Below are 25,045 nucleotides of genomic sequence, written 5' to 3'. Positions count from 1 at the left end.
GCATCCGACCCAAATACCTCTTATTAACTTGTTTAAGTGGCTAAATGCTAGTGGGAGCAAGGTTTTAAAAATCGGCCTAGAACCGGAATCGTTATGGGTATCGTATGGGTTGATGGTTCAAACGGGTGGTCAAAAAAATGTTGAATGGGTCGATGGTTTGACTATCCAAATCAACAAATCATTGACCAATTCAATGGTTTTTGGCCGGTGGCCGATTTGGGGGTAAAATAGAACTAGGTTGCTTGGACGATTCCTAGGCCGAGTGGTCCGACCATCCATATCAACGACGATTCAAAAACATTGGGTGGGAGATATTTTGGGAAGTCCAATCAACCACCATTCCCTCCACATGGAAGGTTTTCAATGGTTAGTGGCCTTTCCTCTTTATTGTTGCTAGAAGAGGTCTCGTTAAAATAGAGTATAACTAGTGAAATGTTAAAATATACCCAAATTAATGTTGATGAGCGTGTATAAGAAAACCAAATGCCTAAATCGATATCTATATCTATGGTATATATAATAGTGTGTATGTAATGTGAAACTTTTTTTTGACTAAAATTATCCTTTATTTCTTTGTTTGAGAAAGGGTATAAAAGTTATTTTATTATAGTTTTTATGTCAGTTTTTTATGACTACTAAAATGCCCATATTTGTACATTTAATCCATCTCTAATTGTAAGGGGTGAAAATGTAACTTTAATTATTACTTTTCACCTCATTTAATCCCTTTTCATTAAGTCGTATACTTAAGGTATTAAATCCCATGTTCTCTTATTTAATCCTATATTTTTAAGTTATTTTTACTAATAAGTGCTACTAATTATATTTATGCCAATATTTTTAATAATATAAGCCCATGTATTTTAAAACTCACTCAAAAACAAAAACATTTTTATCCAAGTGGTGGCTAAGCAATTCAACCATCCAAATCAAGTTGATCAACCTACAAAGTCATAGTTAGGTAATAAAATTTTCAAAATAGAAATAAATATAGCAATTTACAAAAATGTAAAAAAATAGACACATTTATGATATTTTTATCAATTAAATTAAAAAATAAGTATAATAAACAAGAGTTATTAATACATAATTTAGAACTAACAAAAAATGAAATATAAAAACTAATAAAAAATAGTTTAACTTTTGGGTTAAATAACCTTCGATGTCATAAATAAATAATAAAATTTAATAAAATATAAAAATACATAATATTTATTATATTAAATGAAAAAGTAAGTGTGACATATTAGAATTATTTTTACACACAAAAATACAAAAAAATGTAAAAAAAATTAAACACACCTATAATTCTATATTTACACTACTATACATGAATAAAATTGTAGAATTTTGTTTTACTAAAATACTCATTTTTTAATTTAGTTCCTATTTAATTATAAGGTTTAAATTGTAAATTGAACTATTACTTGTCACCTCATTCAATTCCTTCTATTTAAAATCTTATATTTTTTTTTGATAAATGAACAAAAGAAAAAAGATACACCAAAAAGGGAAAATACTACAAAAAAGAGTTTAACCAAGCATGTAAGCTTATCAATGACACTTAAAACTTCACAATTAAATCCAATTATCACATATTTGGATGAAGTGCTTATGTAAATATATTTGAATTTTGCAATATGCATCCTACAAAAAAGAGTTTAACCAAGCATGTAAGCTTATCAATGACACTTAAAACTTCACAATTAAATCCAATTATCACATATTTGGATGAAGTGCTTATGTAAATATATTTGAATTTTGCAATATGCATCCAATTAATAATAAATAAATAAATAAGTAAACAAAAAATAAAAAATAATAAAATTTATAAAAAACTTTAGATATATTATTACTATTATTATCATCATCTAGAATTGTCACATGCATCTTAATAAATGTTATTGAAAAGTGAAACAAAAAAAAATTACAAAAACAGATAAAAAATAAAAAAATAGAAAATAGATAAATACCTTTACCAGAGACATGCTAACATGGCATGTCTTGGTAATAGTGTGCAGATTTATTAATATTATACAGCGTTATTAATGGCAATGGTTATTATTTTATTTTTTAAAGCAAAAGAAAATTTAAAAGTTAAAAGAAAGAAAATAGATAAATACCTATTATAAAAGGAAAGACATGGACTATCCAATTTTATTATATATAATATATAGACTGTTGGATTAGCATTACGTTGAAGAAAGTAGTTGTGATCCATAAATGTATGTCAAACGAATTTGCCAATGGTAAATTCTGTTATTATTATAATATATAGATTGTCTCTTAAACTCATCACAAACTGTTCAAAACGTCAAAGGAACCCCATGCCGTTGACATTTTATTTTTCAAAACTTACCAGAGAACTCAAGGCACACAAAGACAGGTAGCGGGACTAGGTTTATCCCTATGCTATCCCTGCCCTACCACCGTATTACACAATAAGCGGCAATAGCCATGATGATGATAAGTAAATATGTACACAAGTTCGTTCGATCTCGACTGGAAAGGATGGAGTTTTACGGCGACAATCAGTGGAGGGATGGTCATTCGCCCAGGATCAAGGTACATCTCCTTCACGTTATATAGAGGACGAAAGGGGAAAGAGATTACAGTTTTTCAAAGTTTTTGTTAATTGAGTTTTATTTTAGAAAACCTAAGAAATAGTGGAGCAAAAGGTACCTCAGAAGCTCTGGGTCGAACACCTCCGCCGTCCACTCGTCCCTCACCACCGACCTTACCTACTTAGAAGATCCACTCCCTGCATCGGGAGCCTCCCCGTCAACACCTCCAGCAGCAAAACCCCAAAACTGTACACGTCTGCCTTCTAAGACAGCTTCTTCGTCTCCCCCTGCTCCGGCGCGCTATACACTCTCCCAATCTCGCCATGGCGTGAACTGGGCTCAAAAGAAGAGCCAACCCGAAATCAGAGATGAAAGCTACGCCGTTCTTGTCGAAGAGGATGCCATGTGCGTCGGTCTGAGAGCGGAACTGAAGGAGCGCGTCCGTGTCATTGGGGAGCAGAGCAGCAGCGGAAGCAGACAACAAGTGTAGGAGAGAGACAGCAGAGAAGAGGAACGCGAAGGCATGAGCCTGCATTTTGGGCAATGGACACCTTGAAGAAGGTGTTCTAATCTGTCCGAAGGCCGGTCGGTGCTTCCCTGTCAACAAGGGAATCCCCAACATGCTCCTTCACGAAGACGAGGTCTGATAGATCCATTGCTTTTGCTTGACAGTGTCGGAACTTATTTTCCCTCTAATAGCTCCATCGACGAAAACTAGGATTTTTGTGGGGTTTAGATTTTGTAAAATGTAAGTTGAGGAATTTCTTTTCTTTCTTTGAATCAATGTCAAACGTAAGTTGGGGTTTAGATTTTGTCATCGTCCCCACCAGTTCACTTTTCTCTGATGCTGATAATCTAGGGTTCATAATCCGGTAACGAACCTTAAATAGTACGGTTTTATCTATTTGTTTGAAGAAGATGAAAAATTCAAGTCTGCGGGTTTTGCAATTTACATGCTCTTCTCATTGGCATTTGCAAAAGAGAAGAGTGGAGTTGTCTTGCCACAAGTAGGGTTGGATAAATATCTGAAGTATGAACCATCCATATTCTTCTCCATTAAAGAGCATCATTGGATCTTGGAAACATAGGTGCACAGCTCTTTAAAATCTTGGGAGCAAGTTATTACTACACTCCTAAGGCCTGCCAAAAGTATGAATGGATGCCAAAACAAGGACTTAATAGAGTTCAACGTACCATACTGGGAAGATATACTTGGTAAAGAAAATGAGGTGGCCGGCTGTTGGGGTGCTTTACGCAAAAATTGTTGAATATCATTCTTTCACACATTAAAACTTCATCATTATGGATAAAAAAAACTCTGTTAAAGAATATATAAACTACTACTGAAACTGTTCTCATCACCTGAACTAGAGTTCGTTTTGGCCTTGTCATCGTGTTTTTACAGCCTACGTACGGTGCAAAATGAACAAGGTGAAATGCTTTATATTCCTCCAAAATGGTGGCCTTATGTGAAATCTCTGACAAGTTTCTTCCTTAGCTTTTGGTGGAGCGATGGCTGTAACTCTCCAGGCTTCTGATTGTTTAATCTATCTCATTTTCGTTTTTGTTCATACTTGTGTTGTAGCAACACAGAGCTGTCCTCAATTGAATGAATAGTGCTGCTCTTTTTGTTGGGGGACCCTATTATGTTGATGTCGCCATTTGTCCTGTATATATCCTTCAATTGAACTTAGCGGCGTTTTGATCACGCTGAATCTGCCTCCTATCTCTCACAAAGTTGCTTTTCAGAGGTAATAGATTTTTTTTTTTTTTATTAAGAAGCAAAATCTACAAAAAAAAAAACAAAATACAGCAGTTCAGAGGTAATAGATGTTTATCCTTGATATTTTTAATAATGACAAGTTATACCCTCATTTCCCGATAGAAGCCTATTCGATCTATTGCCATCGAACGAGAAGGGAGATGGCGATGGAGAACTTGAAGAAAACATACGATGGAAATCTCACTGGAAAGAAAATCTCTCTCTCTCTCTGAGAACTCAAAGAAACCCTTCCGGTAGCTTCAATGTCGACCTCTGCTAAGCCATGGTTCAAATCCCATTCTTCAGTCTATCTCCCTTGTCTTCACGCCATCATCGCTGCAACTCTCGGCAGCGGCGATTAACACCCTCCCCCCCTCTCTCTCTCTCTCCCTCTCCACTCTTGACCACTGTCATCTCCGTCCCATTTGATTCCTTTGTAACTAATGTAAATCAAAATATGTAAATTTAATCATTAATTATTACATATTTTAAAAGTTTTTAAGATATTAATTTTTTAATTATTAAATATTTTTAATTGTTTCATAGACTTTATTACTATTATTATTATTATTTTAATTCTTAATAATTTGTTTTTTATTTATAAATCTATACATACTTTCCAATTTTATTCTTATTTTAATAAATTATTTGTTATTTTTTATAAATTTTATTTGTATTAATTATTAAATATTTTAATAGTTTTAAGATATTAATTTGCTAATTATTAAATATTTTCTCATTGCTTCATGGACTTTATTACTATTTTCATTATTATTTTAGCTTTGCTTTCAATTATTTATTTTTAATTTATAAGTTTGTATGTGTTTTTCAATTTTATTCTTATTTTAATAACTTAATTTTTATTTTTATAATTTATTCTTATTTTTAATATTATTTTTGAATTTAATAATTTATTTTTTATGAAACAGTGCAAATTGAACTTCAAATTATCAAATAGTTTGTTTTAGGGATAAAATAGGGAATTTCAGATCCTAAAGGTTCAATCCAACACAAACAAGCTTATTTATTGAGAGCCTATACAAAATAGAAAAGCATTATATCTCTTTTTAGATTTGAAAGACTTTTAATATCTTTTTAAATTTTTTAGATTTTAGATTTCAGATTTATCAAACTCCACCTTAATTTGCCTTGATGAGAAGGGAGTTTTCTTTGGCAAGTGTATTCATTCATTATTTATTTATTTCGTTATTTATTTGCTTTTATTTTTTATTCTAGAGACCCAGAGACTTGCTTTTTGTTCTTTCTAATGATTAAGTTGGAACATAGGCATCAGTGAGAATGTATTTTACTATTAAAAAGAAAAACAAAGGATTAAATCTTGATTTCTTTTTAAAATTTCAATATTTTTATATTAATGAGGACGAGTTATTTTTCAGTTCATATATGTTGGCTTCAATAAATTTTATTTTTCACTATTGAATATGCTATTCATGATTTATTATACATGCCCCATCATTTACATTCGCGAGTGTGTTAAATAAGGGCGAGTTTGGATCAAATTGTAGGATCCAAATCAATTACAACTTATACATCAAATTACAAGGATGCTCTACCGCTTGTTTATCTTCATGCCTGTGTTTAGTACGGGCCCACATTTTTTCTTTGAAAAAATATATTTACAAATTTACATTTTTTCATAAAAATAAATATGTCCCACACTTAGATTAATTATAGACAGACATCATACCAATTAATAGTCTTCTGCCCGTGCTTAATATGGGCCCCCTTCCTCTAGGAATACGAAAACGGATTAACGAACTTGGTTGGTAAAATAAAAAAAATAATGTGGTTGTATCATTTCTCCCATCTCCTTGTCGATATGTTTTTTTGGTATAATATCTCCTTATCGATAAGAAGGGAATAACCAAAACGGATTAACGAGCTTGTTAAAATAAAAAATAAAATGTGGTTGTATCGTTTCTCCTCACAAGACTAGACTCTGTATGTCATGGATCTTCTTTGATCACTCCGGTCTCCCGTGCTAGTGTGCTACGTCCCCATCCGTTGTTCTATCAAACGTTTAGCTTACTGGATTGTCCGTCACAATTGAGTGCAGATGACGTGGCGAATGATGAATTCGCCATTCACGTTTTGCGAGGTCATATAGTTTGCCACGTGTAATCGAAATACGAAAGTTAAAAAGAAGAGTTTGTCTCAATTTTTAAACCTCGACCGTGTGTGTAACCACTGACCACTGACCACTGACCCCCCCGCCCCCCGCTTATAAATCTCCATTGTTCGGGTGCGTGCGCGCCATGAAACTAATGCTCTCGTCTCTGTAAAAGGGCCCGGCATCATCTTCTCACCCTTCGTCAATGCTAACAAAGAACAGAAAAATTGTAAGTTCTACTTGTTGAATGGATTTCTTATTATCAGCGAACTCAGCACACTTTATCATTATTATGCCGTCATTTTTAGGTTCTTTTTGTTTTCATTTTTTTTTTTTTTTTTTTTGCTGCTTTCTTTTAACCTAAAGCAGTAGATTAGGATACATCATCTCATAATCTGTATTCCTTCTCTTTTGAGTTCCAAAGTTGGTATTATAGAGGAAAACGTGGAAGAGAAAAACAAAAGAAAAGAAGGGGTTTCGACAACTCTCTGTTGCAGTGGAACTGGAAAAAAACCCTAATATAAGATGGGAGACCAGAAGAGGAAACGAGGTCGAAAGCCCAAGAAACCAGCTGCTGAAACTATGGACCTCCAAATGAACAATATCGGAGTCACTTCATCGGCTAACATCGATGATGTTTTTTCCGTCAGCAATGTTGAAATCGAAGAGGTCGATCCTCCCACGTCCCGCAAGGGACGGGGTCGACCTCGCAAGGCTGCAAAGCATGCCGAGAAAGCTGATACGAGTGTCGTCGCTTCTCCAGTGAGAAAGACTTCTCGGACGGTCGAGAATAATGGAGAGTGTGTCATTGCTGTCTCTGTCGCTGGAGATCTTGCAAGACATAGTTCGGTTATTGAGCCACCACCCCGATGGGAAAATGTAGTCAAGGTCGTCCCTTCCATGGATGCGGTTGTTAAGGTGTTTTGTGTTCACACGGAGCCCAATTTCTCACTCCCATGGCAGCGGAAGAGGCAGTACAGTTCTAGTAGTAGTGGCTTCATTATTAGTGGGCGGAGGGTATTGACGAATGCGCATTCTGTGGAGCATCACACCCAGGTGAAGCTCAAGAAACGGGGGTCTGACACCAAGTATTTGGCGACAGTGTTAGCCATTGGGACCGAGTGTGATATTGGTAATCATGATCTCTTCCTTTCCACTTTTGCACGTTATTTTGCTAATTGGGTTTTGTAGAACTTTGCATGCACTATGTCTTGATTGAAGTTGCAATACTGAAGTGCTTGTGCAAAAATACAATCATCTTTTAATTGCTGAATGACTATTGTAAACGTTTCTGATGAACTTCGTGATCTACCTTCTCTATCTTATTTTTACCCTCGACCCAGAAATCAAAATGGAAACAATGCTTCTCATGAACTTGAGGTGTTCTTTTTCTTACCAATTTGAATACTTGTTGTAAATAAAATGTTTCAATTGTGTAAGAAGGCTCAAGTTATTAATTCATTTTTTATTCTGTGATGCTACAGCAATGCTGACAGTTAACGATGATGAGTTTTGGGAGGGAGTTTCACCGGTGGAATTTGGTTCTTTGCCTGCGCTACAAGATGCTGTAACTGTTGTGGGCTACCCAATTGGGGGAGACACGATTTCTGTGACAAGCGGTGTTGTATCACGCATGGAGATCCTGTCATATGTTCATGGATCAACCGAGCTTCTGGGTTTACAGGTTATGGAGTTGGCCTTCTAATTTCTTGTTCTAACTTATATTTTATCTGCCTATTGACAGGTTTGCCAAATACCTTATTTGTGAGATTTTGCAGATAGATGCAGCTATTAACTCTGGAAATTCTGGTGGACCTGCCTTGAATGACAAGGGGAAATGTGTAGGAATTGCATTTCAGTCCCTTAAACACGAGGATGTGGAGAATATAGGCTATGTCATACCAACGCCTGTCATTATGCATTTTATTACAGACTATGAAAGAAACAAGGAGTATACAGGTGTTTTTAATGCGTTTCTTTGTTATTTTTCTTTCTGATTTATGCATTATTATACCTCGAGATTATGTATCTCTATTTCTTGACATTCCTTACAATCTTAAAGTAACAATGCAATTAATATACTGTTTCTGGTAGATGACTTGAAACTCACATTATTTTGGTGTTCCCCTCTAAAATGGGAGGGCATGTTCTACATGCCAGGGTTTCCTACTCTTGGTGTTGAGTGGCAAAAGATGGAAAACCCTGATTTGCGCATGGCAATGGGGATGGCATCTGACCAAAAGGGCGTCCGTATTAGAAGAATTGAACCGACCGCTCCAGAATCTCAAGTTCTGAAGCCGTCTGATATTATTCTCAGCTTTGATGGAATTGATATTGCTAATGATGGAACAGGTGACCATATTTCTTATTTTTGTAAGATTTATTTGTCTTTGATTTCATGAATTGCTACATTTTTTATTGTTGTTAATTTTATGTTGATTTTCAATTCACTATTTTTTTGTAGGATACACCTCATGCTTAAGTTGGCCTAATATTATCCAGCTAGTGTTTTACTTCCTGCCAATGATTAGAACTAAATAATCTGTTCCTGCACTGCTATATCATGGATATATGGTTGTGCTTTTTTGAATAAATGGTGTAGACCTGATTTTGGAAATTTATCTCTTTAACATAATAGATATAGAACGTTGAGAACATATAGACATTTTATCATGCTTCTTTCATGAGCTATGTTTTTTATTTTTATTTTTTTCTTTTGTAATGAATACTGTCTGGGAATTCTGCAAGAATGGTATTACTAGCCACTTTACCATTGCATCAATAAGGATCAGATCCTTTTCTAAATAAGTATTCCAAAATCCAGCATGAATTCTACTATAATAAAAGTTGTCTAGTAACTTTGATGGAATAGTATTACAATATTACTAGCCACTTTACAATGGCATCAAGATGGACCAAGTCCTATTATACAATCCTAATGATGAAATACCAAAGAATTGCTGATGGATCATGACTTTACATTTTTATGTAAGTTGTAATGTTCTAATTTTACTATTTTAGTGTTACTTGAAGCAAGGCATTTGATTAACAAGGTTTAGGCCAATCTTCATTATGTTTCAAATAAATGTGCCACTGTGACAGTTATATCCCATTGAATGACACATTCCTCCTATATTGTCGCAGTAATGGCAATATTTATTGATGCATTGCTTTGTTTTCAATGGATTATTCTGATTTTATAGTTACAGAACTCTTGGAAATTGGAGAAGCTTGGGTTTTTAAAGCTTTTTTTATGTTATAGCTTATTGTAGAATATTTCTAAATATAAGTTAAATGTTAAATAATGAAAAAAATCTAAAATTGGTCTTTTTTAATATATTGGATCTTATATCAGTGTTTACATATTGATATATATATATATTTTTCTTTTTTTTTTTCTATTAATGATGCCTAATATATCTCTACAAAATAGTACTTATCATTTTTTGATTGTTGACATGATTGAAGAGATTTAATTGCTGAAAATTAAAGAAAGAAAGGCTCATATGTTTTGGACAGAAATACAATATCAACTAGCCCAGGTCCCCCCTTTCTTTTGAACGAGCTATTCATTTTGGATGGCCATGATTTAGTTTCTCTGATGTGGAACGATGGATTGCCCCTGGACCCTATGAAAGTGACAAATTCCAGCCTACTACCATCTGTGGATCTCCTTCCACTGTAAATCTATCTAAACCAATAGAGAGCCTGGGATCTAAGCTTTGAAAAAAAAGAAAGAAGGGAAGAAAGGAAAAAAAATCTCTCTTTTTGCAGAATCTCCTTCTCAAGTAAGGCTGGAGTAGAGCAATATTGTCATTCCCTGTGACTCTCAAAATCCCTCTAGGCTCCAATTGTTGTGGGTCCTGGTTTTCCCGTGTAGCAACAAGTTAAGTTTAGTTTAATCCTACAGTATGATGTTGGGTCTGATTCTTGTAGAATTAGTTGTCATTTTGGTGCAAGGCATACTAGCAATTACCTATCTCTAATGATAGAGTCTACATATATTCTTCTAATCTGATAAAGTGTTTACTAATTGGAACCCAGTAACCACTCTGATTATGATCAAGCCTGAGTATAGCTGCTTAATGCTTCTTGTTATTGAATAGCAAATTCCCAAGTACCTCAGTTTGCATGCATTTGACAAAACGCTCTCTTTCTTAGTGCCTGATATGAGGGAAGAAGTGAAAAATAGGTTCAGAATATCTCTTAGGGGATATTGATAAAAAATATCTCCTAGGGGATTCCACTAAGAATCACACATTTGAAGGAAATTGTTTCATATTTATGTTATTAAGAACAGACAAGGAATGCATGGTTGGTGTTGTCATCATAACATTTTTTTTGCACAAAAAAAAAAAACACATAAAGTTACAACATCGAAGTTTTCTGTCTATGCAAGAGCATTTTGCTGGTACTGATACTTTTTTTTGAGGGTTGGAGATTAAATTCATTAATAAAGTAAAGCCTCAATGTAGTTCTTTCTCAACAAAAAGCCTCAATAGGGTTAGGGCCACCCTAAGGGTTTTAGCTAGAAAAGTTCAGGGGGGGGGGTAAGTATTTCGGATTCAAGTTAATCCCTAGAATGTCTAATGCTCTTGCCAATACCCCAGCAAGACAAGGGGCAAGAAGACATGATTCGATTTGGGGCCTCCAAGTTTGGCTGTTCTTTCAACATCTGCTGTTTGTATTGTGCTCTGTTCTCTGCTGTTTTTGCTTACAACAGTGCTTTCTTATTATCATTAATAAAATCTCTTTATTTGTGTTAGTGATAAAAAGAATCTTAAAGAAAGAAGAGCAAGTTAAGTGGCATTTGAGACAAGATGACTAAACACCGTTGTTTTGCCAGAGCTTTGAAGGAAAACATCTTTTAGAGAGTTGATAAGATTCATCACCCACACACTCTCACGAGCAGAAAGGCCTCTTGTAAAGGCTAATTCCCATTAGATTCTGGATGTGGAGACAGAAGCTAGGTTTCTCTTACAGCCTCTGCTTTTGCTAAGGTATCAGCCAAGACATTTGCAGTCTTAGGCACACATTTGAGTGAGCTATTCAAACTGCTGCCTAGAGTTTGTGCCTGTCTCACTAAGGGCCTAAAAATCTATGGGATTTTCCTATTTACCCTCATTCAAGCTATTGCTGTTTCAACTAGTCAATGCTTTGATGGCAGTGGTTATGTGAATTTACACCAAACTCTCCTCTGCTGCTTCTATTTCTTGAGTTAATAACTTTGCTTACCCATAGTATACCCCTCCAAGATCTATCTTACTCCCTCGCCTCTGAGTGGGCAACTCAAATCTTTCAATGGAGCAGGATGTTCACCAGTGTTACATGGATACGGACATGGGAAACAGGAATCAATGCATGTTTGGAGTCTGACTTGGCAAGATGAAGTGACAAGGATTCATGGATATGTCTATAGAAAAAGTATAAAATTATTGATGGTCCATATTTTGTTGAATTATAACATTATAAACCTATAGAAAATATCTAAAAGGTTAGCCCCTTACAACATTTTATTTGAAAAATGACATTCATTGTGTACATTATTTCTTCATTTATATTGAATAAGCAAGGAGAAAAAAGAGAATGTCACATCAAAATACCAATAAAAATGTCACATAGAGGTTTCCAAGAATCCATAGCATATTGGAGTTGGTCATGGACACTTCATTCATTTAGAAAAGTCCATGCAACAATGATGGTCACTCTGAAGTTAGACTTTCTGATATGATGATTAAAAATTGAAGGATGCTAAAGGCAATCTTTAAGCATACCAAAACCAACCCCTGAATCATCATTCATCTCCACCTGCTTAAGACCAATAGACACCATCAGCCAGGATCTTGAAGATATTTGTCTCTGCCCAATATGTGTACTTCAATGCTTACACCACCCCAGAAGGCCTTAGGTTCCCCAAAGAGCACCCATAAAAATTAAGTTTCAGTGCTCCTTCCAGGGGGAATCTAGCAGTTGAGGGACTGGGTAAGGGAGATTTCAAAATAAGAGCCATTGACTTCCCCAAGTTATACTTGATAGAGTAATTTTTGTTGTGATAAAAAAGAGATGACCTTAATACTTTTTTTGGTGTATGACCTTAGTACTTCAAACATTGTTAATGTGTTGCTAACTATTCATAGGTAACTCATTTTCTTTCGTGGTGATTTTTCAGTTCCATTCAGGCATGGAGAGCGTATTGGATTTAGTTACCTGGTTTCTCAAAAATATACTGGAGAGAATGCTGTAGTTAAAGTTCTCCGTGATTCGGAGATTCTTGAGTTTAATATAAAGCTTGCGACTCACAAACGTCTCATTCCAGCACACATCAAAGGCAGACCTCCATCATATTACATTATTGCTGGATTTGTGTTCACGACTGTATCTGTTCTTTATCTCCGTTCTGAGGTCTGATTCTGGACTGTTGTTGATTGTATTATTTTGGATTCTCTATTGCAGTAAAGAATGCTTGAATACATGCCATTGGCTGCTGTGCAATATGTAACCATATGTTTCTTGTTTTTGAAGAACTTTCAGTCAGACCCGAAGGCCCTGAAGAAATTAAATTGTCAGAAACCTGATAATAAATTGGTTGTTTTTTTTTATCAGCACAAGTTTAACTCTTATCTATTTCTTTTGATTCTCTTTGTGAAAGTAATGGAAGGTCTATGCATTGAATTATGGGAACATGGACTTTTCACTGTAGAATTCCTATATGAATGTGAAGACATTCTCTGCAGCTGCAGACTGCAGGTCTCATAGGTGAATGTGAAGAACTTTTTCAGTAGAATCCAGAATTCCCTAGAGTAGGTCTCATAGGTGAATGGGGGGGCCTGAGACCAGGGTTGCTTTTTTTGTTCTTTCCTTTTATTTCTCTGTACCTTTTATCCTGATCTTAATAAACACTCATTGATCAGTGTTACAGTAAATAAAAAAGGCAATGAAACTCTCTTAAATAGATTTTCTTTTCTTTTATTTTATGCATATGAATATGCCAAGAGAAGGAAAGATGGGGGGAAAAAAGTTTAGAAGCATAGGGCCCAAGTAGGGGATCACCAGATGCGATTTCTGATTAAAAAGTAAAAATCAAGTATGATTAATCTTCTTGATGTCATTTCTGAATATCCAGGGTGTGCTGTCATGTTGTTTTAGCCAACTGATGATAACTTTGGAATCCCCTTCCACAACCAGCCTTTCCACCCCCATCTCCTTAGCTTTTTGTATTCCATATACCATTGCCTTCAGTTCAGCTGTGGTGGAATTTCCAATTCCAATGGGAGGACCCAAATACAGTCCCCAACGCATTTCCTCTTTCATTTCTTATAACCCCTACAATTCCAGATCTTCCTGGGTTTAATTTTTTTTCTCTTCTCTGATGGGGTTTTCACAATTGATATACTACTAGCATAGTTTTCAAGGCGCCAAGGTGAGGCTAGGCGACAGGGGGGGGGGAGGGCGCCTTGTTGCCTAGTCGCCTAGGCGATGGATTTTTTTATGTAGAAAACATAGATCCTAGGGTAGTTACCTAGGTACCATTACCATATTTCCTTAATAATTATTCATAATTTTCCTAGGAAAAGTATAGAGTTTATGTTGGAAGTATAGAAAATCAACATATTCATGAGAAGAAAAAGAAGGAAAAGAAAATTCAAAAAATATAGGGGCTGAACCCTTACTTTTGTTATAGGAAAAGAAGAAAAGAAATAGTAGCAATGTTTGTATTGATTAAACCCTAACAAATAAGAAAATAATAAAAAGAAATTAGTATATAAACACACAAAATGAATATTTTAGTTAATAGTGCCTATTTTATAATTATGATGTAAAAAAATAAAGAATAAAAAAGCATTTTATAATACATAGTACAAAACTGCTTGGCAATTAGGCGAGGCGAACCTCAAAAGGCACCTTGTTTCCTTGACAACTATGACTACCAGTATTTCCTAAGTTTTAAAATATGTGCAGTATATGAGGAAGAAAATGCCTACTTCCTCCTGCAATCTTCTATGTCCTCTTAAGCCACTAATTACTGTACTCTTGCATATCAATAGGCCCAAGAGCCACTGGAAAGCCTGATGAAGAAGCCTGATACTGCATATGGGATTTCTCAGGCCTATATCATCGAATGTCTTAAAATATGGCGATGTGACATGAGGCATTCCACTATCTTGAGGCATGAGGCATAATTTAGAACCTAAGATGCATAAGCCTCCTAAACATGTTTTTTTTAATTAACAAATAATCATAAGAAGAGGGTTTTCCAATACAATGTACAAAATGTTAACATATGTCAGGAATGGGCACTAATGAATGTCTAGGGCCTCTAATTCTATAGAGACAAATGAACTATGGGAGGAGTTAAGTGCCATTAGGGGTCTATTGGGGGGACCTTGTTGTCTGGGAGGTGAATTTATTGCCATCAGGTTTTTGAGAGACAATCCAAGCCTAGGAATCATCACAAGTATGAAGTTTAATAGTCTTGTGGACTCCCTTGAACTAAAAGGGTCTCCCCTTACTACAAGCCTAATTCACTTGGTTAAATTTCCAATAAACCCCAATTTGTTCCAAGCTGGATAGATTCTTGTTTTCGATGGATTGGGAAGATACGTGGGGCAGCATAGTCTCTAGTGCCCTTCCTAGAGTAACCTTAGACCATTGTCCCATTAGCTTAGGTCAAGAAAGATCTTATGGGGGTCCCTCACTTTTAGGTTTGAAAATATGTGGCTGTAGGACCCTACTTTTGTTGAGAAGGTCAAATCTTGGTGGGAAGAATATAGAGTACATAGTAAGAGGAATGACGTGAGATTCACAAAAAAGTGAAGAAGCTAAAAGAGAATCAAAGCTTGGAGCAGAGAACATTTTGGTGGGTTAGAGGAAACAAAGGAGAGGATCTTAACTAAAATTGAGGTTTTGGATAAGAAAGAAGCCCAAAGAGAAATTTCAAGAGAGGTGGAGATTAAAGGTAGAGCTGGAAGAGATTTTTAAGGAAATCTTGGAAATGAAAATAAAGGTGTAAGTGGTTGGTAGAGGGAGATGGTAATACAAAATTTTCCACTCCTTGGCTAATGGAAAAAGCAGAAAAAAACCTTATAAACAGCTTAGAAGTGGATGGACAAGAGTTAAGAAGGGGAGAGGAAATCATGAATATCTTTGTAGACCACTTTAAGGGCATTTTGCTAATTTAGGAGGAAGAAGCCTAGATCTCCCATACCTAGAGTGGAACATAGTGGAAGGTGCTCAATTTGTAGTCATGGAGAACAACTTTAGTCTTGAGGAAAGTAAAGAGGCTATGTTTTCAATGGAGAGATTTAAGGCCCTTGGACCGGATGGTTTTTCAATTGCTTTTCATCAAGACTGTTGGGAGATCTTAAAAAGTGACTTATTAGAAATCTTTAATGTATTTCATCAAAGAGGAGAGCAAATTGGCTAGCTGATTATCTTGCCAAACAAGGGGCACTGAGACAACAATTGTTTTGGGCTGCGCTGTGAAGTGGGACAGAAATATATATTAGTTTGGGAACTTTATTCCCATCTACAAGCTGTAAAACTTTATTTTAAACCTATTTTAAATAAAACTCTCTTTTGCTGATAAAAAAATCATCAAAGAGGAGACATCTTCATAGGAGTGAATGCTATTTTTATAGCTTTGGTGCCAAGAAGGGAAGCCATGATCCCAAAGGATTTCAAACTCATTAGTTTAATGGAGAGTCTCTACAAAACAATAACAAAGGTCCTTTGGAAGATTTAAAAAGGTCTTACCCGTGGTGATTTTCCAATTTCAAGGGGCTTTTGTTGAGGAATGATATATTATTGATGAAATTTTGGTTGCAAATGAATGTGTAGCAAAGAAGATGGGAGTAAAAGGGCTGATATACAAATTGGACTTAGATAAGGCTTATGATTTAGTGAATTGGAGGTTCCTCCTAGAGATCCTAGAGAAGATAGGGGTTTGGGTGACCATTAGAAAATGTGGATCAAAGGATGTATATGTTCATTGCACTATTTGATTCTTATTAATGGAATTGCTAAAGGTTTTTTTTTTTTTTTTGGCTTAAAGAGGATTAAGGCAAGGAGATCCTCCTCCCCCATCTTGTTCACCCTAGTTGTAGAGGTTCCAAGCAATATGATTTGTTAAGGCTAATTTGGATAATTCGTCTCAAGGTTGAAGGTAGGGAGAAACCGTGTTTTAAAAGTGCAAGGCACCAAAAAAGCAAAAGGGACAAATTGCACTCGAAACGCAAGGCGAGGTGCATGCCTTTTTGAAGCAAGGCGCAAAAATGCAAAAAAAAAAAACGAAAATTAAAAAATATTAGACATAATATTAATTAAAAAATGTAAACTTAAATTTTAAAATAAATGTTTAAAAAATCTATGATAAAAAATTAAAATACATAAACATAACATGTAAAACATATTTAAATGAAAATCTAAAAATAAAATCAAACATATTCAAGCATGTAAAACCCTCAATCTTTTATTTTTCCCCAATTTCATTGCTTCACATTGCTAATGCGATGTAAATTAATTGATTTTATAAATTTCATTGCTTCACATCTCTATACAATAAATTAATTGATTTTATAATTTTAATTGCCTTTTGAGAAGATATTTTATTAGGATGAATGAATGAACAACATTAGCAAATAGGGGGTTGCCAAAGGAATGCTTGCCTCTATGCCTAGGTGCGCCTTTTAAATCACTGGGGAGAAATGAGGTGGTAGTAACCAACTAATTTACAGTTTGTAGATGCCGTAATTTTATTTTGTGAGGCAGTCAATCAAGATAAGTTGAGGAATTTGAAGGAACTCATGAACATCTTTGAGATTGTATCCAATCTAAAGGTGAACATGGGAAAAAGTTTTGTAGCAGGGACAAGGATCAACTTGGAAGAGGAAGAAGTTCAAGCAATGTTAGAGATTCTGGGTTGTGAGGTTAGAGATTGGCCTTTAGAATATCCAGCCTGCCTTTAAGAGGGAACCCAGAGATTGAAAGCTTTTGGAAACCTATAGTGGAGAGATTTGCCAAAAAAACTGGCTCTTTGGAAAAGGAATAATATCTCATTGGGAGAAAGGATAAGGCATTCTTGGTGGGTCACTTTGTCCAGACACCTACATATTTATAAGTAAGACAGACACCACATAATATATTTATATTTATAGTAATATTATTATTGTTATACTAGATTCATTTTATTATTTTCTTATTTCTTATCTGTTTGGGTTCAATTTACACACAAGTCAGTGACATAGTCTTGAACCCTTTAGGACTTTAAGACTTGAATTGGTATAACTTGGAGATTTTATCCAATTGACACACAAGAACAATCAATAGAACTTCTTCCTAGGACCAAAACAAGGGTTCAACCCTTATGGTTTGTGTTTTCTCTTTGTTTTCTTATATTTCTTCTCATTAATATGTTGATTTTCATGAGGATTGTGGTAATTATTAGTTAAAAATTGCTGGTTGTTACTATGAAACCTAAGGCATTTCCCTATAGCCTAGCTTTGCCTTGGCAGCTTCAAAACTATGCTTGGAATGCAATACAAGAGCTATACCCAAATTTCCTAATTTTTACTCATTTTGATGTGGGAGGTGGGAATAGAGTTCTATTTTGGGAATTATTGAAAAAAAAAGAGTTCTCTTTTGGGAGAACCTCTGGTTGGGTGAGTCTCCTCTTAAAGTGCAGCACTCTCTTCTTGACACTCTTTCTACAAACTTGAACCTATCACAACCTTTGGGAGCCTTTCCTAGGTGGATGTAAGCCATGGTTTGCAATCTCAGCATCGATGGGCATTTTCCATGAAGATAAGGAGGAATTTTGGAGATATTTCGCTAAGATATTTTGAAAAACTAGAAAATCAGGAAAGTTTTCCAGAAAAATGGACTTAGTTGATAAACATCCAAGTAATTGTTAGAAGAAGTATTATTGCACATTTAAGGCTCAAAAAACCAAAGCAAATAACTTTATAAATTAAGCAGGAGAATTAAGAGACTAATAGGCTTCTCTCTCTCTCTCTCTCTGATCATTATGGCTTCTTTCTCTGTCTCCCTCTGTCTTTTAGCCATCTATATTCTCTACATTAAATGCCATTTTGGATTTTGTCCTTTTTTGTTATTATATGTTTTGATTAAATTGAAAATACTCTTTTGTAGGTACACACATTTTTCTTTTTCTTTTGAATTATAATTACTTAATGAATCATATCAAAATAGTAAGCCAATTATCCAATAATTAATTCCCCCATACTTATAAAAAAAAAATCCCCCATGGGTTCTTTAGGAAAATATTTTTAAAAAGTTATGATGATTTTAATGAATATCAAAATGTTTTTAGTAATATTCTAAAATTTTAAACCTTAAATAAAGTCTATCAATGAAATCCAAAATATTGCTGACATATTGGCAAAATATCGAATATATTTGGAAAAAGGATTTCCAGAAAATTTCGTATTGCTACCTAGTAAAATGGGGATATTTCAGGGTAATTTTGCCAAATATCGCTGATATTGCAAACCATGGTTTAAGCTAGGATTTTGGATTTAGAAGAGGCCTAAGAGATAATAAATGTAATTCCCTTGTTCAGCTACTAGCTAAACTGGACTCGGTTTTCTTGGTTCAAAATATGGAGGACGCTAGAGTTTGGTCAGCCTCTCCCGATGGCCTTTTCAATTGTGTTTTTTTTTTTTTTCCTTTTTGTATGGTGCTTTTATTTGCATTGGCTGAGATGATCTGGAGCTACCAACGTGGGTTACCTTCTTGCAACTTAATTGTCAGGCTGAAGGTTAATGTTTTACTTCTAATGTTTATCACAGCTGATGTTTCATTGAGATATATTTAGTTAAATGTTGCTTTGCTAGTGTTTTACTGTTTTTGTGTAGAATTATTTAAACTGTAGAAATTTGTTATGTATTTCCGGTAAAACTAGTATTTATCTAATCTTTAGTTACTGTCTCTGAATCAAGAATAATTGCTACATGGTTGACTTGGCAGTGATCATATTGGTACATCTTGTTCTAACTTTTTTTGGATGTTCTGGTCACCAGTATGGAAAGGATTATGAATATGATGCACCAGTCAAACTTTTGGACAAGCACTTGCATGCGATGGCACAATCAGAGGATGAACAGCTTGTGGTGGTTTCTCAGGTTGGTCTGTGTGTGCTTGGTATTTTGTTGTGTTTTTTTGTAGTGTCTTTTTTGTTTAGCACCCTGTAGTGCTAGTTTTGGAAGGGCATTTGCTGATATTGGATTGCAACTTATGATTTCTTTGGCAAATCTGTCACAGGTGCTTGTGGCTGATATCAATATTGGTTATGAGGATATTGTGAATACTCAGGTCAGCATGGGCTTCTCTAAAAACGTAGCTGATTTTATATAGATTTCAATCTTCAATCCATTGGTTACCAAACAATATGCATTTTTTTTTTGTCTAGGTTCTTGCTTTTAATGGCCAACCTGTCAAGAATCTGAAGAGTTTGGCCAGCATGGTGGAGAACTGCAATGATGAATTTTTGAAGTTTGAACTGGAGTACCAACAGGTTGCCCCCACCTCTTCTCCCTCTTCTCTCTATCTATCTATATATGTATGCGGTGTGTGTGTGTGTGTGTTTTGTTGTATTGCAGCACATTTAGGAGTGCTTTGTCTGGGTGTGCAGCTAGTGGTTCTACATACAAAGACTGCCAAGGCGGCGACATTGGATATTCTTACAACGCACTGCGTACCTTCGGCTATTTCTGATGATCTCAAGTCGTGAGGTAAGAGCAAAGTGGAAGTACATGGAATCACTTTTCTGCTATTTCTGATGATCTCATTTTGGTTTTTTGGTCAACCCATGGTGAGTGTAATGCTCAACATTTTTAGTTGGTATAAGCCACAAATTGATCAAGGAAACAAAGAAAGGGGCTGGAGTTGAGAATGGTTCTTCCAATTTTTATAAGGTGCTGGGGTATAGAATTCATCTCCACAGTCAGGTACATCTCAATGGGGATTGGGATGTCTAGTTGTAAAGAGGGCAGAGAAACATGCTGGTATGGAATTGGTTATGCGTGAATTAAATATATCAATTTTGAGAATTTAAAGTTGTTACTTGATGTGTTGATAGAATTTGAAGGCTCTATATGAAAAGAATGTGAACTTCCATTGCCCCTTTTTTATCTTTCCCCTGGGTCAGATAACAGCATTGGGTCATATTGCCATTTGCACTAGTGTTCTAACAAGTAACCACCCAAGTTCCTTTTGGAAAAAATTGAAAATTGTATTCTGTACCAATTATTTAATTAGATTATGGTCTATGGAATTATAATTGATGGTCCACCAGTTCGCAAGTTAAAATTACTAGTAATATCACATAGAGGTGCAAGTTGAACCAGGTTAGGCAATGCTGAATTTAACCCTAAACCAACCAAGTTGTTGACCCCGCAACTCTAAGCTGAACCCAGCCTGAAAAGGTTGGCCCCATTTTCACTTTCTTTTTTGTTAAAATCTTCATAATTCTCAGATTTGAGTTCAAGTCTAATTCACGTTAGCGTCATTATGCAATGACATGGTTATGATGCTATAGGACTATAATACAGGTGTTATACTAGAATTGTTTTTGCCTTTAAACTTGAATTGTTTATATATATATAGAGAGAGAGAGAGAGAGATGCTTAATTGAATGTATGTATAATGCATATTTATATGTATGCTGGAGAGATTTTATATATCAAAAAAAGCATAGATATATATTTTGGGTTCAGGATGGTATAATATATGTTGGTTTGCCTAAGACATAAACCCTAAACCAACCCGAGGCTAAGTTGGTTCATATTTTCCAACTCGTCAGGCCAACCCTACCTGGTCCAAGTTGCACTTGCTCTTAATATCAAGAGCCATGGTCACCCAACTGCTGTATGCGGTTACTTTGAGAGAGGGACTACTAGTTTACAACCTTATGGTGCCAGTCAGTGGTTTCTATATAGCGTGAAAGAAATTTGGTCAGACCGGTGGCTGTGTTTAATAGATATGTACCCTTCCTTACCTGTGTAGTGCTTACTTGATGATAAAGGCATAAAGCATGGGTGAGAGGAAATAAGAGTTGATGCTCACTATTTCGAAAGTAGTTATTTTTGTGAGTAAATACTAAATAGGGAGATTATCAAGTATTGTTGACTTTTGAGAATTGACCTTGAGGAAATTTCGTTATACTTTGAAATCACACAATGATGGTAGTCGCAGCAAATGTGATTCTGTGACAGGGCTGACGAGGCCATGAGGCCACGTCTCATCGCATCTCTCCATTCAGAAACATATCTATGTGTTGGGTAGAAAGGTATCAGTGATTAGTCCTAGCGGACGACTAATTGCAGGAAAATAAACACCTGATAATACTTGGTCATCTAAAGAGAAGAGAAGACAAGCTATTCAAAGGTGACTGCCGACGGTGTGAATCAGTGCATGTTGATGGAACAGCTGTCCAAAGGCCAATAGGTGACTCACCATTGGCTGATAGCATTTGTTCAGAGCAAATCCCAGCTCTAATTAAATTATTTTAGAGTTTCGTAAGTCGTAACTGGACAAGGTCCCCGATGACCCGACTGACACTAATACATGTTCTTATGTTTCAGGGTTCGTCGCTGAGTTTCATCCCAGTAATATGACTTGCCATTTTAAGGGATGTTGTATTAAGTTATTTGCCCCTCCCTACATGGAATTAGTATTTGGGAAGTATTAGAATAGGCTTTAAACCTAAAACACGTAGATATGGTGAATTAGAAAACAATTAAGATCTGTCGTGGATATGTAGAGGCAAGTCTTTTTAGAACAAGATCGATCTAAAGCTTTTTCCATTTTATGGTTAGGGGTGCATGCAACCGAGGTGATTTGAATCAAATGGTTTACTTTATACTTACTACTTTATCTTATAGGCGAAGAGGTCATTATTATTTCTTTTTGTTTAAGATATAGTGGACGAGTCATTAGAATTTAGTTGTACCTTTTAACTTGAATTTTCATTCTTTCATTTTTGTGCCCCTGAATATTTTGTTATATGATTATTTCCCTTTTATTTTTACTTTCATTATTTTGGTGAAAGGAAGACAAAGGTGCATATTGTATGACCTGTATTGCTTTTTAGGGTCATTGATATTCTAAATTTCAAGGCTTTAAAAGAAAAAAAAAAAAACTCTAAATACTAAGAGTTCAGCGATTTCATATGTTTTAAATGTTAAAAAATAGGGTAAAAGACTTGAACCTCCCTCTCAGCTGTATCAGCCGTTATATCTAACGGATGAGTGAAAAAAGACAATACTGTCCTACCAAACTAAATGTTGATTTGATTGGTTAAGATAAAAGAAATCCTCAACGTTAGAAACACATGCTTTCTATGGGACACCAATACCAAATTTTCTGCAATTACCTCTAAGCCATTAGAAGAAAATAAGGAAAAAACATAAAATACTAGGTTCAATTTATATTTGATTTCTTCCTTGTTTTTAATATTTTACTGGGTTTAAAAGAATCTGTTGTTCGAAATTTGAAAAGGGTGGAGAGATCAAAGAGACCAACAATGCTTTCCCAAATGGCAAAACCCATACATTTGGTTGTGAAGAACTTCGTGTTGCCAAAGATTTTTCACGAATAACTTCATTTGATAATCGACTTAAGATCTAGAAGCTTAAAAATACAAGTGGAAACGAAGGTTGGTGATTGCCTCCCGGCCAATCTCTAAGTATATATTTGTCCATGTTAGTGAAGAGAACAAAGAAAGTAGCAAGAGAGAGGGAGAGAGAGAGAGAGAAAAGCAAATAGCAGAAACAAAGAATTCCGAAATTGGTTTTGGGTTGGTAGTGAAACTCAAACATCAAGGATGTTTAGGGGGTAGTATAAGGACATAGGCATCACATTGTATTCGACTAACCCCAATTCAATGTCGGTAGGGGCCACAGTTGTATAGTCTGTGTCAAAATGTTGGATGGTCATTGATCAGCCCAAGCATTTACAATTATTCTAATCTATAGAAATTTCTACGGCTAAGGTCGGATTGAAATGTTTGTCCGATGATGTCACCATACAAGTGAGGTCTTAGTATTTATTGTATAAAGAAAGGAAGTTTAAGTTTTTTACACTAAAAATATTATGTGAAATCTTTAATGTCAAATTACTAAACCACAAATAAAGAAAAGTTCCGATTGATTGAAATTCTTGATATTGCAAAAGTTAACTATTGAGAGAATGGTACTTTGAATGCAAATAAGGATGAAAGGTTGTCGTTATGCACTTTTTTTTTTGGTTAAATTTGGCCGCAGTCGATCTGCATTGTTGGAATTAGGTAACTCTGTTCTGGTTCACATTCTGGTAAAGCAACCGCCCATTTAGTGTGAATGTGAATTTAATATTTCCGTAAGAAAAGCACCAAAGGGGAAAAGAGTAAGCATCGGTTGCATTGAAAGACAAAGTTCTGTAAAAGAGAGGGGGATTAGGATTACGACTTTACGGGGGAGAGGGGAGAGCCGGAGAGGGGTGAGAGATCAAACCAAAAAAAGAGACATGCATGGGGCCCCTGACTGATTTGGCTATTTGTTGTTTGTAACAGGGCGCAGCAACCAACGCCGGATGTTGCATGGAAATGGAACATTGACCATCATTGGTTTAGAACGGTGGCCAGTGGCTGGCTGGCCTCTTCCCAATCCTCTCAATCCCCAATTCCCAAAAAACAAAAAGGAAAAGGGAAATTGCTTAAAGACTTTCCAACATTTTTCTTAAATTCACTATAACTTTTCACAATGTCGAGGGAAACTATGTTAGGGGTGAGAAAAAAATCGAAAATTCAAATCGACCGAAAATGAACCAAAAAATCAGTTAATCGAACCGGTCAGTTCAGTGTTTTTAAAATATTGAAGGTTTCGGTTTGATTTTGGTTAATCAATATAAAAAACCGGTAGTTAACCCAACAGGGTATGTATATTATATATTTTATATATTATAAATTATAAATTAATAAATATGCATTATATATAAATATATATAATATGATTTATTATTTATTATTTATTATTTAAAATATAATATTATATATTTATAATGTTTTATTATATATTTTTATAATATATATTATACAAATTAAAAAACCAAAAAAATCGACAAACCGAATCAACGGTTAACTGAGTGGCTTCAGTTTGGTTCTTGATGATGCGCAATCCGGTCGGTCCTACCTGCCGGTTACCTTGCCTCTGACAAAATTGGAGGTGCCTGAAACAAGGAAGAAAATGGAGATTTCCGGGGAGGAACCCGGTTGGAACACTTCGAAGCCCAAGTTAATACTCTTGAGAAGGCAAGAGAAATGAGGGACTTCAAGACCGAAAGCACAAGAATTACATACCTCCTTCTTTGGGGGAAGGGGGCCTTTTATAATCACCCTAGTACACTCACTCCCATGCCCCCTGCCAGATCGGGCATCATCACTTCTGCCAGATCGGGTGTCATCATCTCTGCCAGACGCCAGTTCAAGTGTCATAACCTCTGCCAGTTGCCAGTTCGGGTGTCATAACCTCTGCCAGTTAGTTTCCAGTTCGGGTGTCATAACCGCCACTGTCTTCCTTGTCAGGGCCGTCTCTG

General features: G+C 35.4%; 1 protein-coding gene across 3 annotated transcripts; it reads left to right on the top strand.

Annotated features, from left to right (window-relative positions):
• The first annotated feature begins 6,519 nt into the window (after positions 1 to 6,519).
• Positions 6,520 to 24,150, top strand: LOC104607921 (protease Do-like 9). 3 transcript variants are annotated; one of them, XM_088902885.1, is made up of 11 exons: positions 6,520 to 6,686; positions 6,882 to 7,589; positions 7,942 to 8,141; positions 8,236 to 8,416; positions 8,618 to 8,809; positions 12,627 to 12,859; positions 19,495 to 19,596; positions 19,736 to 19,786; positions 19,884 to 19,988; positions 20,106 to 20,205; positions 24,024 to 24,150. In XM_088902885.1, the coding sequence occupies exons 2-10, from the start codon at positions 6,983 to 6,985 to the stop codon at positions 20,202 to 20,204; spliced, it is 1,770 nt and encodes a 589-aa protein (XP_088759011.1). In that variant the 5' UTR covers positions 6,520 to 6,686; positions 6,882 to 6,982; the 3' UTR covers position 20,205; positions 24,024 to 24,150. The 3 variants fall into 3 exon arrangements, with proteins under 3 accessions (XP_088759011.1, XP_010272003.1, XP_088759012.1); XM_010273701.3 differs by lacking the exon at positions 24,024 to 24,150 and adding an exon at positions 22,057 to 22,508; XM_088902886.1 differs by lacking the exon at positions 24,024 to 24,150 and adding an exon at positions 21,025 to 21,042.
• Positions 24,151 to 25,045: the final 895 nt, after the last annotated feature.

This window comes from Nelumbo nucifera, chromosome 4 (genome assembly GCF_055504915.1).
Source record: "Nelumbo nucifera cultivar China Antique chromosome 4, China Antique-T2T, whole genome shotgun sequence".
NCBI classification, from domain to species: domain Eukaryota; kingdom Viridiplantae; phylum Streptophyta; class Magnoliopsida; order Proteales; family Nelumbonaceae; genus Nelumbo; species Nelumbo nucifera.
The sequence above is the reverse complement of the archived record's forward strand: the minus strand, read 5'-3'. Positions and strand labels throughout refer to the sequence as shown.